The 14,461-nt window shown below is 33.1% G+C and overlaps 2 protein-coding genes across 2 annotated transcripts in view; both read left to right on the top strand.

Moving 5' to 3' along the window:
• Window positions 1–3: 3 nt before the first annotated feature.
• LOC106661920 (tRNA pseudouridine synthase A) lies at window positions 4–4,992 on the top strand. The gene is made up of 8 exons (XM_014385676.2): window positions 4–119; window positions 3,271–3,472; window positions 3,531–3,697; window positions 3,827–4,094; window positions 4,165–4,265; window positions 4,329–4,483; window positions 4,549–4,694; window positions 4,771–4,992. The coding sequence occupies exons 1-8, from the start codon at window positions 92–94 to the stop codon at window positions 4,919–4,921; spliced, it is 1,218 nt and encodes a 405-aa protein (XP_014241162.1). The 5' UTR covers window positions 4–91; the 3' UTR covers window positions 4,922–4,992.
• A 4,640-nt stretch (window positions 4,993–9,632) lies between these two features.
• Window positions 9,633–14,461, top strand: part of LOC106662019 — a 48,826-nt gene continuing 43,997 nt past the window's right edge. The window contains exon 1 of the mRNA XM_014385814.2: window positions 9,633–9,701. The gene's annotated coding sequence lies outside the window, so the exon portion shown is untranslated. The remainder of the gene's footprint in view (window positions 9,702–14,461) is intronic.

The raw sequence follows: 14,461 nt of genomic DNA, 5'->3' as shown, positions 1-14,461 counted from the left end.
TACGCAATCGGGAGGTTTAAACACTGTTACCGCGGACACTTGTTTCCACGCTGACCTGGAAAATTGTCCGTTCCATATCCAACAACTCTGAATGTTCGTGCTAAACGCGAAGATAAATCGTAAGTGATTATACCAGGCCCTTCAAAAAATCCTATTAAAAAAAAATTATGGTATTTACATACACTCAAAGACAAAACAAAAATATCCGACACTATTTTGTTCTTTATTTTGAAACGATTGGGTTGTCCGGAAAATAATGCAAGGCTTCATATTTTCTTTCATTTACCCCTCTATTTAATAAACTGTTCACGGTTGATGGATTATTCTTTTGTACGAATGTCAACGCTTTTTAAACCACTTCCATACAAAAATGTTTGTTTACCTCAGTAGCATTTCTTCCTTCGGGAACAATTCAGTCTTTACTTAGATATCAACGTTTAATTTCGTTATTATAAACTGCTCAAATATGAACAGGGATATTGCCAAATTTTTTAATTTCACTCCGTAGATGTTGCGACGCACTCAGTTGTTGCGCGTTGACTGGCAGCGGATGATGATCGAAAAGCCTTTTCTGCAACGCAGCCCACAGGTGCTCAATGGGGTTGAGGTCTGGAGACAAGAAGGGGCAGATGGGAAATTCCCAGGTTTTCTAAACATTGATGAACAACTCTGCCTCTGTGAGGTCAGACATTGTCATCCAGAAATGAAAATCTCTACCAATGAGATCATTTGTTTGTGGGATATATTCCTCGATTATTTCTGGTGAGGTTGCCTGCAACGATATGGAGTCCAGTTCGTCCTCTAGTGTAAATCCCAGCCCAAATCATTACATCGCCTCCTCCAAACTGCACTGAAGGGAGCATGAATTGGGGCATTGTATGCATTCTCTGTTCTCAGTAAACTCTTCGGCGCCTCCTATCATTATACAGACAGAAATGTGACTCATCGGTAAACATAACAGCATGCAAATTGGTGTTCTCTTCTAGCTGCTCGCTGCACCATATTCTCCTGAATTCCTGGTGGTGGGCTGTTGCTGCAGGTTGTCTCAAAGGGGCATACAATGTGAGGCCAACTTCCTACAAACGATTACGTTTGTGCTGATAACGGCTTCGCTAAAACATCTTGTACTTCATTTAGGATCTAGAGGGCACTATGGAAAGGGTTCTTCCGTCTTGCAGCTATGATAATATTTCTTTCCTCCCTTAGTGTCGTAAATCCACTACCAGGCTTTCTGTGGGCACTTCCAGGCTCTTACAATCAAAATTGGAACCACGCTCTGAGAGATGCCAACTGCCTCTCCAATATCCACTTGCTGGTGACCTCAAAGCTGTGGTGTGCTCATTCTCACAATAATATTGCCATCTTCTGGTTCAAGATGATCTTGTCTTTCCATGGTTAAAGAGTATTAAAATGGAGAAAAGATGAGAAAAGGTGTTTGTTTACAAAATCAGTATCTTTATGTTTACTATTCATAAGAAAATCCATTATTAAAAATGAGAATTAACATTTGTTTATCTTTGGCTTGTATTTTCTATTTTGTTTTATCCAACTAACAAGAATTTATCGGTTAATTTAATAAAAATTAATAGAATAAGTATAAATTACAAATATCCCTATTCATTTTTGAGCAGTTTATATTATTGAGTATAACCCGGTTAGAACGGTGTCCAAACGGCCTGAAAATTTAAGGAACTCTGTGGCAGGTGTGAGCGAGAACAACATTCACAGATGGTTTAAATTTCGAGATGGAAATTGGATTTCTTCCCTATATGATGATGTTCTGCAAGCATTGGTCGAAGTCAGTACAACGTAAAAAATGTATTGTATTATAAAAATTTATTCAGAAGCCATTACAAAATGTGTTTACAGAATTGGTTAATCATAAAGACTCAAAATTCTAATCGGTTATAGAGAAGTTGCCACATTTTTATTTTTTTATTGTCTATTATTTTTTTACAAAGTTTTAAATTGTACAATATATTGAATATTTATTTTGTTTTATTTTGCAATTTATTACATGTTTATTTTTAGTTTGGATCATGCAAGATTGCACAGCTAGGTCCTCTTAAAGTTGCTAGTTGTTCTCTCCTAACACTTCAGTCCACAAGCCCGTTTTTTTTTTTTTTTTTTTTTTTTTTTTTTAATTTAATACAGTTGTGAGTAAATAAGGTTTTCATAGTCCTGAAGTAGTGTCAAATACACCTAAAAATTTAACATCCGAACACAATTTTGTTGGTTTTTACCTTCAACCCTGATCTCCCAGTTATCTACTATATAACAAACTACTGTATAAACTGGCAAGAAGCACTACTTTACTGTCAATTCCAATCTTAATTGTGATCAGCACAGTCATGTGTTGAAATAGTTCTGCTCCAAAATTACCCAGCCTATTGTGGCATATGCAATTTTTAATTTTACACATAAAAAAGGAATTAAGACAGATATGCAAAATCGTGGCATCCAGGAAGATCTACCCCACACCCTACTCCTTGTAGGTAGGATGCATTGATAGTTGTAACTTAGTGCAACAGCTACTTTTGAAGCTTGTGTAGGATTTGGTGAAATGCAAAATTCCTGACTTGGTCCTACTCCTGACAACTTGTAGTGCTGTTTTTAAAGGTCTGCACTCATTTTGTTTGGGACTTAACTCATATTTGACTTACATACAGCCATAGTGATGGATGATGGTGAAGTAGGTTCGTATTTTTTACTAAAAAATAGACCTTTCAGAATCTGTCGACCTATTATGGACTAATAAGATGTGGGCTAGCCATGCCACAGTTTTCAGTCTTGACCTAGGCCTAGGTTGTGAACAACCATGTGTGTTGATAAGTAGGCTAGGTCATCTGTATTCATAGGAAGCTACATAAGAAATTAAATTGCATCATTAGAGAATTATGTTTGTTCATTTTCAGTTGTCAATGTTCAGTCCAGCTAAATATTTTTTCGGTTAGTGTTTAGAGAACTTCCTAGACTTAACACTTTTTACCACTGTTAACTTAGATAATAATATGTAGTAAACATTCAGCACTCAGGAATCTGTATTTCTTCTGGCTTACCTATTACTTAGAGTACTAATAACAGACAGTTGAACAACAGACAACAGTTGAAACCTGTATTTTACAATGAGGTGTGATAAAGTTTTGAGCCTGGAGGTTTTTTATTCTGAGCATGTAATGAAAATTCACCATAAAATATTGTGCCTCTTAATTATTTAAATCTTCTTAAGGGATTTTTGTAAAATAGATAATAACTTTTACACTTTTACAGTAAGACCTGCCATCAGACAAATATTGAGAAAAATGATCAATGGATTGTTAGAGGAATCCACAAATCCCTTGAAGCGGGTCTCTGAATACTCTTTAGATGATAGCGAGGCAAAAAAGGCAAAGCCAGATTTCCAGAGGGTAAAAAAATGGAAATATGCTGTTCTGCTCTCTTACTCTGGGCAGGGCTACTTGGGGTTGCAAAGGTAAAAATTCATTCGTCACTTTTCTTTTCTATTTTTTTGGAAATTGAATTTCTTAAAGGAACCCTGGGCAAAAGACAATAGAAGAAGAACTTTTTAAAGCACTCCTGGCAGCAAATGTGATAAATGAAGAAGCTTATAATCAACCCAAAATTCTGGATTTTCAAAGAGCCGCTCGGACCGACAAGGGTGTTTCAGCTGTTAGACAGGTCCTTTCTGTCAAGCTCCGTAAGTAAAAAATATTTTTTGTGAGGAATTTTGAACTTTCGGTGATATGCTATCTTTAGACATTCATTTGAACTTTGTACTATAGAGTAAATAATCATCTTTAATTATTATTATTTCTAAAAATTAAAGCCACAGAAGTAAGCTTAGAATCAGTGAATTCCCATCTGCCTGACCAGATAAGGATGGTAGCATTAAAAAGAGCCACAAAAGGATTCAATTGCAAGGGAAATTGTGATGCTAGAACTTATTCTTACATGATGCCAACTTTTGCCCTGGCGCCAAAAGATGTGTCAGTCAGTCCGGATTATAGGGTGACACAAGACATTTTAGAAAAAACACAAGCGGTTCTGCAGACATACGTTGGAACTCACAATTATCACAATTTCACTTCTAAAAAGTAATATTTAAAAAACAATATATATAGCTGCTCATTATTTCTTAATTCTGCAAGAAGGACGTGTTTTTAGAAAGCCTTTAGACCCGAGTGCAATGAGATATATAATAAGTTTCGTCTGTGAGGAGCCAGTTCTGTGTGAAGGAATGGAGTTTGTGATTTTGAAAGTAAAAGGTCTGTCTAATTTAGATAATGTTTACTCTTGTTTTAAGATTTTTTTTATTAAGTAAATTTTAGGCCAAAGTTTTATGCTTCATCAAATTAGAAAAATGGTTGGACTTGCAATTGCCATTGTGAGGGGATATACAACAGAAGAAACTATTAAGAAAGCATGGGGAGAAGAAAGATTGGACCTTCCTGTGGCACCCGGAGCTGGTTTGGTTTTAGAAGAGGTAATAAAAAAAAATCTAGATTAAAAATTAGAAAGAACGAGTAGAATTTTTTTTTTTTTTTGTAGGTGCATTATGACCGTTACAACCAAAGGTATGGTCAAGATGGCATACACGTTGAAATTGAATGGTCGAAAGAGAAAGAACAACTTGAAGAATTCAAGAAAACGTTTATCCTATCCTCAATCGTTAAATCGGAGAAGGAAGAAAATTCGTATCCTTTATGAAAAACATCAATTGTAATGAATGAACGCCTGTTATTAGAAAATGTATTCTTATCTTGAAATTAGTATGGCAACATGGCTGGAAACGCTTCCTATGCACACCTTTGATATTAGAAATGTACATCGACATCAAAAACCTAAAGACGATGAAGAAGAAGAAGAAGAAGACGGTGTCAGCAGAGAATCCAACTCTGACGATTCGAGGAACATTGTTTGACATGTGTTGTGTATAAATTTTATTTTATTAGCATTTGTACATCGTTTAAAATAGAACTTTTTTAAACAGTTTTAGTTTTTTCTCTTTTAATGTCTAATTATTTAAGTTAACCTAAGATTGAAAAATTGCTTAACTCACAGATTGCTAAGTCTTGGAGTAGGCCACAGGTGCATCTTTTAAACACTTATATTTGTGGGTGCGTGTGTGTGTGTGTACTCTTTTCTAACATTAAAAGTGTAAATATTTAAAATAATGTCAATGGGTGTGGGTGAATTACATAATTATTTATATAACTAGATGGAAAGAGGGTTGGCGAAGAGATGGATATTTACATGGCATTGTAAGGTGTCAAGCTTCTTATGCATATAATCTGCGATTGCACTGTGCATGATTCACCTACATATAAATGATAGTTTTTGATGAAGCTATTGAAACTATATGATGTCTAAGCAATTCTATCAGAGCCACCTTGTCGTTGAAGACAATTATCAGGATTATGAAAGCACAGTGCCATTTTAACAGCTACAAATTGAATCCGTGGCATAACTAAATGAAAAATTGGTGTTATAAACTCATCATTGAGAAATAATATATAAAAAAAAATTATAAAAAAAATTAAAAAAACAAAAAAAACAGAAAGTATTCCATGAATTCTTTAAGTTAAGTATGATGTGGAATATAGTAATTTATTCTTTTGATTTGTCTATCCAAAAATTGTAAATAAATAATGAAAATTTCCCAAAGCTTAAGGCAAATTTTGAAAATGGGCACCTCCTGTGCCACAGGTTGATGCTTTGAATTGCCAAATGCCACAGATGTGTCTTTTAAGCAATAATGAACTTATGATAACTTCATGATGACGTCCACAGTGGAGGCAAAGCCGGATTCTTGCCAGATACAGTGACCCCACAGTGGAGTCAAGCCCCTCTCTGAGTGACATTTTTTTTAAAAAGTTTTTTCCCCCGCAATTTAGTTAGAAGTTGTATAATGCGCCCTTAGAGCTTGAAGTCAGGAATGGTTCAGGACAGCCTGGACTATCTTATTGTGAACATCGTTTCTGAGTCTCTAACCTTAAACTGCTTGATAGCACTATAAACGCATATCTACTTTCTATGCCACTTTTTTTTTGGCAAGTTTGTAGTGCCACTTGCCACTGGCAAACCTTTCTTCTAAATAATATTTTTTACGCTTAGTAACTAGAAAAAAATTTTGTTTCTCTTCTACATGAAAGATTTTTTTTAACTTACCTATTTTGTCTAGAGTTTAGTCAGAAACCAACTTTGACAAAGTGTGTAATTGTAGAAGCAATATAAATATGGGACTAATTAATTTTACCTCTGTTTTCATACAATGGAAGGAAGTCGGGATTACTCAGGTAAATATTTTTTTACAAAATTCGTCAACTGCGCCTTAGTTTTTTGTTATAATTTATATTTTTATTTTACTACAATGTGCAATAATAATACTATTTTTCCAGGATAACCACAACCAGTACCATTTGTATGTACACTTTCTGCATGGGGTGCAGCGACAAGCCAGGGCTCTGCATTCCAACACAGTTTTTGGAATTTTCCAAAAACAAAAATTTTAAATCATTCATTTAATAAAAATATGTTATTATTAATTATTTTTTGATTGTAAAGTTTTTTATTTTTTAAAATTTTATGTTATTTTATTTATGTTCTTTTTTAATTGTAAACGATTCAAATGAGTGAAAAATTGTGAATATACAATTTTATTCTTGTAAATACGCTGCTTTTTAAATAATTTTTTTGTTTCTTTTTTTAAATTCATTCTGTAAAAATTAAAAACAAAATTATTTAGAATACGAAAATTCTAAATAATTCATGACAACAGTGATTGGTCAAAGTGCGTTGAGTTGAGGGTTGGCATACTCAGATTTTCGACACATACGGTTGACTTCAGTGTGGAATCATGGTGTAAAACCCTACAAAAATGCACTTTTGAACCGTAAAACATTATCTACTATCAATTAGAACCTAAATGCAATCAACCTATCAAGTTTCACGAAAAAAAATTTCTGTATCTAAGTTATGGTCCTGGATTTCGGTCCTGCATTGAAGAGGTTAAATACTGTCAGCGATTTACGTGAGCAGCAGTACCAAAACTAGCTTTGAGTTTTGATTGATTTATATAGTCTCAATTTTGCCCGTGTATGCACTTGTACACGTGAGTATGTATAATTGCATTTAATATAATGATAGGAGGCGCCAAAGAGTCTACCGCAAACAGTGGTGCGTACAATGCCCTAGTTCGTGTTCCCTTCAGTGCAGATTGGAGGAGGTGATGCAATGATTTGGGTTTTACACTGGAGGACCAACTGGACTCCATAGTGTAGAAGACAACCTCACCACAGTCTGTTATGTCCAAGAAATTATTGAGGAATACAGCCCTCAAACCAGGGATCTCATTGACTGGGATTTTCGATTTCTGGATGATAATGCCTGACCAAATAGAGGCAGAATATTTAGAAAATCAGGGAATTTCCCATCTGCCCCTTCCCTCATTGTCTCCAGAATTCAATCCCATTGAGCATATGTGGGATGGGTTGCAGAGCAGGCTTTTCAATTGCCATCTGCAGCCGTTTGACCAGCAACAACCGAGTGCATCGTTGCAACATACATTTATGGAGTGAAATAACTTATGAAATTAGTGACCACTTTATTAACAGTATGGCTAGCAGGCGCACAGAGGTTGTAGCTAACAGAGGACATACACGGTATTAATTGTTTAAAAAATCTTTTGTGTCCAATAAATAAAATTAAGGAATTTTTTATTTTGTTTTTCAAAATTCCTTTATTACATTTTTACGTACGAAGAAAATTTAATTAAATTTTAATTAAAAAATTTAATTAAATTTAATTAAAAGTCACCTACAAGAAGTATAAAAGCTATGGCCCCCAAGGGTCTGTTCTTGGACCGACCTTATTTGAAAAAATATTTACGAGGGTATTTCAACTCCGAGGTTATATGAATCTTCGGGGTGCCGGTGTTAACAAAACGAAATAAAAACATTTGTAAGTATGTAGGATTCGAATGTAGGCGCACTGAATTCGAACCCAGGACCTTTACCTTACAGTGATGAGACGCCCTGTCACTTAGTCTTTAAAGTTAATTTTTAATGCGTTTTTAAAAACAGTGTATCATTAACTTTTGGTAAACAACCTAAAATTGTGACTAAATTTTATACCTTTTTTTTTTTTCATACAAAACGATGTATTTCTACGCTCCTGGGAGTTATTTAACACACTTATGATGTATGACTATTATTACTGTATAAAATGAAGGGAAAAAATTGTTTCAATATGATAAAGAGTGTTGGAGAAAAGCTTACATTTAAAAAATAAAACTTTTAAGAAGAATTTCCAGATTGAGCTCGATTTTTTCCCGTTGCCGCCCAAGTTCGTCCATAAAAACGTTACACGCCGATTCCTGCAGGGATAAAAATATATTTGAAGCCTTCTAAGCTTGGAATTTCATGGGGCCAGTTTCATTCTGTGCAACACAACAGATTTTAGTTTGTTATTTTAGTAGTTGTTGTTGTCAAATATTTATTGACAAACGTATTTGTTTGTCACAAAAACGTTTGCTACCCTCTTAACAACTTTTTGCATTGGTAACTTTTTCCAGCAATCATCTTCCATCGGTATTTTACAGGCAAAAGAATCCTCTTTGAGATTTAAGGCAGCTCTAATGGTACAACTATAAATCTGGATTGATTTAGATGAACTGAGTTTTTTTATTATTACATATAACATTTTAAAACTAGTGGATTATAGTTTTGGAAACACACTAAAAAAAAGTTAGAGAGAAATGTATTCAGGCAGAAAAAGTCGTACTTTTCATTTTATTCAATAAAGCTTATGTAATTTGTAATGTTATTTCAATCTTCGGTGGTGGTTTTGTGTTCCTTTGGAGGTACACTACTGACGGAATAACGCACAGGTCGACCACAGAAGGCGGTGATAAGGAGAAACGCGAATGGCAGACAATAACAGCAAATATACACAGACCAAAACCAAAATAACATAATTGTTACTGCTGAAAACTGTTTTTAAGGTTCTTGCACTTCTAAATTGAAATTAGCACAGCCATCTTCAGAGGTTGGTCTGGCGTTTTTGCGTTAGTGGTTTCTCCTCCAAAGAAAGAACTCTCACAACACTTTTGTACAGTTAGATGGGTTGAACTTACACAAGAAAAGGTTACACAAATTAAAATGATAATTCGTTTCGTCTTATGATTAGTTTCCATTTTACATATATAAAAATAGGAAAATATTGAGGATAATAAGAAATTATTTATCCCTGGTATGCCCCTGATTGCTTGCAAACATTTATGGCGAATTGGTATGTACCTACGTTTAGCTGTAGAAGAAAAAAAGGTGAACGTGCATAATAATATTTTTATAAATTAACTTTAGCAACATAAATTACATATCCTAGCGAGACATTTATGTCTTGTCTATGGAAACCTCGTTTTTCAATAACAATCCTTTTCAAGGATTTCCATTGAAAATCTACTCCTCTAAAAAAAGAAAACAGTAGGGTCATCGTTATTGACCACGGAGTTAACCACGAGCCAGAATGATGGTGGTGCATTAAAAATGATAATTTCAAGTGATAACTTGGCGTACAAGGGCGTGGGGGAAGAGTAAGAGGACGTGCCGGGGTCTTAAGGAGAGAAAGGAGGTGGAAGAACTCTCGTGCTTCCAGGCCGGATTTCAGTAACCCAAGAGACGTCCTCTCATCTACTCCGATCAGTAAGTACCGAAAACGACACGACAAAGTCCCAGGGGGATGTTGCTAATGTTAGAAAGTCAAATTGCCATGATACCGGACGAAAAACAAGACAGAGGGTTAACCACAAAAATGTTATTGTTAGCCCAACGTTTAGGTAACTTAGAAAGCAGGAAATTAATTCAAGTTAATTAGTTAAAGATTACATCTGTTTATTTGTATTAAGAAAATAAACATTAATTTTTTAAATTATAACTATATTTATTATACATTACAAAGTACATTAAATATGACTTGAAATCTAAGAGCAGGGTTCATCTTTTCACATACTTGAACTTAATATCGGTCAGCTAAACAAACACAAATTTTTGTATTAATACACATATTATGTGTTTTATATATTACAAACTTTATGTCCTTATTTATTTGCATTGCTATATTTTAAATATTTTTCAGTTAGTATTAGACAACTACCACCCCTGACTGAAGAAATAAATTAGAATGGAAAAGAAGCAACACACACACACACACACACACACACACACACACACACACACACACACACACACACACACACACACGTTTATGTTATTACTAGTTACCGATGAAATTTTTTTTGTAGATATTGTTTTGAATTAAAAAAATAAAAATAAAAATTGCAATTTTGCGACGCTTAGGTGATCGTGTGCTATTTTCAAAAACATATTTTACGAAAATTATAATTCATTTTATTATTTAGAAAAAAACACTTTCAAAATAAAGCGTACAAAAAATGAAATTTTCCCCCACAAAAAGAAAAAGAAGGACAACAATAACGAAGAACAAAAAAAGAATAAATTGCTTATTACAAATGAAAAAATTTTTTTTTGTATATTTGAATTTAAAAAATTATAAGTTTGCTACGTTCGGTGATCCTGTGACATTTTCAAAAATATAATTTATGAAAATCTTAATTAATTTTATTATTTAAAAAAAAACCCCTTCAAAATAAGGCCTACAAAAAATAAATTCTTGATCCATAAAAAGAAAAAAAGAACAACAATAACGAAAATAATAAATTGCTTATTACTGATGAAAACTTTATTTTTTGCAGAACTTGTTTTGAATTATTTTTAAAATAAAAATTGCAATTTTGCTTCGTTTCGATGATCCTGTGACATTTTCAAAAACGTATTTTATGAAAATCGTAATTAATTTTATTGTTTAAAAACCCTTCAAAATAAAGCCTACAATGAATAAATTTTTCACCAATTAAAAGAAAAAGAAGGACGACAATAACGAATAAAAAAATAAGAAAATTTTCTTTTTGTAGACCTTGTTTTGAATTACAAAAAAAGTAAAAATTGCAATTTTTCTACGTTTCTGTGATCCTTTACCATTTTTGAAGAAAAAAGAATAAATTACTTATTACAGATGAAAAATTTCTTTTTTGTAGATCTTATTTTGAATAAAAAAAAATATATATATATAAAAAAAAATTTTTTAAGTTTGCTACGTTCGGTGATCCTGTGCCATTTAAAAAAATATATTTTGTGAAAATCGTAATTAATTTTATTATTGAAAAAATCTTCAAAATAAGGCCTACAAAAAATAAATTTTTGATCCATTAAAAGAAAAAAAGGACAACAATAACGAATAAAAAAATAAGAAATTTTTTTTTGTACAATTTGTACAAATTTTGTTTTCAATTAAAAAAAGTAAAAATTGCAATTTTTCTACGTTTCTGTGATCCTTTACCATTTTCGAACACATAAAAAAATAAGGACAAAAATAACGAAGAAAATTAGAATAAATTGTTGATTACTTTAATTATTTTTGATTAAATTAAACATTATTAATTTTAAATCTTGGTATCTACATATTTTATACTTTTTATGGATATGCAATTTATGAGACATTATTCCTGTGATTGCGTTCTAATATTTCGAAAATTCGATAGAATTTATTTCTGTATCGATTTATTAGCAAATTTATATTTTAAGATAGTTGTTAAGGTGTTTTTCAGGAAGATACAACCATTTCGATATACCTGGTTGTATGTTCATGAAAAACACCTTAAAAACGATCTTAAAATAATAAATAAAATACTTTGATTGAATATAAAAATATTTTTTTGCACTGTATAAATTCACTTTTTACCATATCCTACATGTATTTGTTAAATGTAAACAACGTTTATAACCCTGAAGATGATCTCAATAAAGATCGAAACGTTGGCACGATAAAGAAAATGTTTTTCTGAAACCTACGCCACACCAGACCGCATCTCACAAGTTCCGAATAATCATCGACTAACGGTCACTAATCACCACATACTTAAAATAAGCGAACAGCCATGAAGGAAGAAGAGAAGAATAGATATTTAAACGATTATCTTTTAAACAGTGACATTTCTTCTTGAAGCCGTGGCGATGAAACTGTAGCTTGGTCGTTTACAATCATTCTGGTCCGCCTATTCTCGCTGTTTCGGTCGGTCAGTGTATTGGCTTATCAATGGCTTTCAACGGGTCTTTTTGGTCGACACGCCGGGTAAAACAACGCACAAACCAACCGGCCAATATGGTTAAGTATTCGCGTTTCAAAAATTGCAGAAAAATAACAGTTACAAACTAATACTAATTATATTGGATATTGTGTCAAGGTTATAAGTAGGGTGATGCACCAATGCAAACACACCACTGAATGGCGACATGCCGAAACGCGTGGCCAAAACAGCGAGGATAGGCGGACGAAATAATCTACAACGACCAAGCTATAATAAATATCTTCGTATTGTTTATTTGACACATTTGTTCAAAGATCTGAAAAATTGTAAAAATTAAATTGCCTTTCTATTGCTTGGGTATTGCTTAAGTTGGGAAGACTTCTAAATAATCACGTGTCATATCACGGGAATAATGAACAGCAAGACAATAAGACGAAATAACGCAATGCAATTTTAAGCATCGATAATAATCTTTCAAGATTTTTCATACCAAAACAAGGTGAAGCCAATTAAAATGTGATAACAATTATTCGTGTATTTTAAACTCAAGTTAATTAAAGGCACGCAACTAATGGAGGAATTAGGTTCTTCAATGAGTGAAGCGATTGCAGGCAGGATGTCGTCCTGTTTCGAAACATAATTGGGCAAAAAAACTTTCAAACACTCTTACCTAGTTAAAATTAATACCATTTGCTTAATGAGTGTTTATAATCGAACAACAGTTTCACCGCGATATAATTTAATTGAAGGCAAAGACCATGTAACCGATCATTACTGTTGTTTTAGTAAACAGCATGTTGAAATCATGGTTTTTATTTATTTACTGACACGCCCATCGTGTAAAATTTTAAACTCGACATTAGCATATTTGTGGTGTTTTGTGACCGTTAGTCAATGATTATTCGGTGATTGTGAGATGCGATCTGGTGAGACGTAGGTTTTAGAAAAACATTTTCTTTATCGTGCCAACGTTTCGATCTTCATTGAGATCATCTTCTGCGCACAAAGTGTTTGCTTTCTGTGTAACTGTGTCATTACTGTGTGTCGTGTTGAGGGTGCCAGTGAGATATGACGATCAATATCAGAGCGCTGAAGATGATCTCAATAAAGATTGAAACGTTGGCACGATAAGAAAAATGTTTTTCTAAAACCTACTTCATACCAGACCGCATCTCACGATCTACGAATAATCATTAGCACATTTGTTTTCTTGTAGTTGTTAAATTAAATATTTAACCTAGTGATAAATGCCGAAGTTAAAACAATTTTATTATTCAAAGTGTACAAAATAAACACACAGACAAAGGAAAATGTTAAACAGTTATTTTAGTTTTAATTTAATAATATCGAAAGGATTATTTCGCAACGTTTAGATTGCAAATTCCAAAGTGACACAAGGGGGAAAGTTAAGATCGGTACAAAAACAGTTAAAATTTGATGGTTATCTTGTTTACTTTTGATATTATAGTCATGTGAAAGTAATAATAAACTGGGTGCTATATTTATAATGTATTTGTTGATTGTGTAAAACAAGCCACTTTCGGAAAAGTGTTTCTCTGAGATTTTCCCTTTACTTATCTGCGAAATATTTTTACTTTCAGTTATATGCACTGCCACATTCCTTTTATTAACAGTAAATTAGGATAATCGCCTTTTTATTTCGAGAAAAATTGAAATGTCATCCCATAAATCACATAAAAATCTTGTTTATTTGTTAAATTGAATAATTCATATGTTCTCTTTCATAAAACTCAAACGAGGAAGCTGTCGGAAAAACACAGCCGCGGTTTCCGCAATCCTCTTAATTAGCGTTAATAAAAACGACAATGCGTTCCAGATTTTATTAAATAATTTTCAGCTTTTGGCTGGTAATGAAAGGAGAGTTACGGGGACCTGAGTACTCATTTTACAGATCCTTCCTGTTTTCATTCCAGTTTCTCTTCCGAGCTTTGTAGCAGCTAGCTATTACATGTATTTCGCACATCGAATGGGCTATTGTGTCGCACTGGCTAAATTCCCACGAAAAACCTCTAATATTATTATGGTTTTAAGCTGCAAAAACATTTTTTTTTTTTAAATTGACAAGTACTCAAACAGATCGTAAATTTATAAATGTTTTTTTAATGTTTACGATAATTGCATAACTATACTTGCTTTAAATAAGCAAAACAATTGTATTTCATCAAAACAAGAAAGGTTCTGCTTGGGGAGGAAATACGTTTTTCAAATTATATAATTAAACGTTTCCCTATTCTACCGGTCCGCCTACCCTCGCTGCTTAGGTAGGCGAAATGATTT

The sequence above is a fragment of the Cimex lectularius genome, unplaced genomic scaffold (genome assembly GCF_000648675.2).
Source record: "Cimex lectularius strain Harlan isolate CLEC.00 unplaced genomic scaffold, Clec_2.1 scaffold314, whole genome shotgun sequence".
Classification (NCBI taxonomy): domain Eukaryota; kingdom Metazoa; phylum Arthropoda; class Insecta; order Hemiptera; family Cimicidae; genus Cimex; species Cimex lectularius.
This window is presented reverse-complemented; position numbering and strand designations above follow the sequence as displayed.

Coding starts and splice junctions, on each gene's coding strand:
- LOC106661920 (XM_014385676.2), top strand. CDS start 92: ATGTTCGTGCTAAACGCGAAGATAAATC. Junction 3,473..3,530: donor GGCTACTTGGGGTTGCAAAG/GTAAAAATTCAT, acceptor AATTTCTTAAAG/GAACCCTGGGCAAAAGACAA. Junction 4,266..4,328: donor TGTGATTTTGAAAGTAAAAG/GTCTGTCTAATT, acceptor AGTAAATTTTAG/GCCAAAGTTTTATGCTTCAT.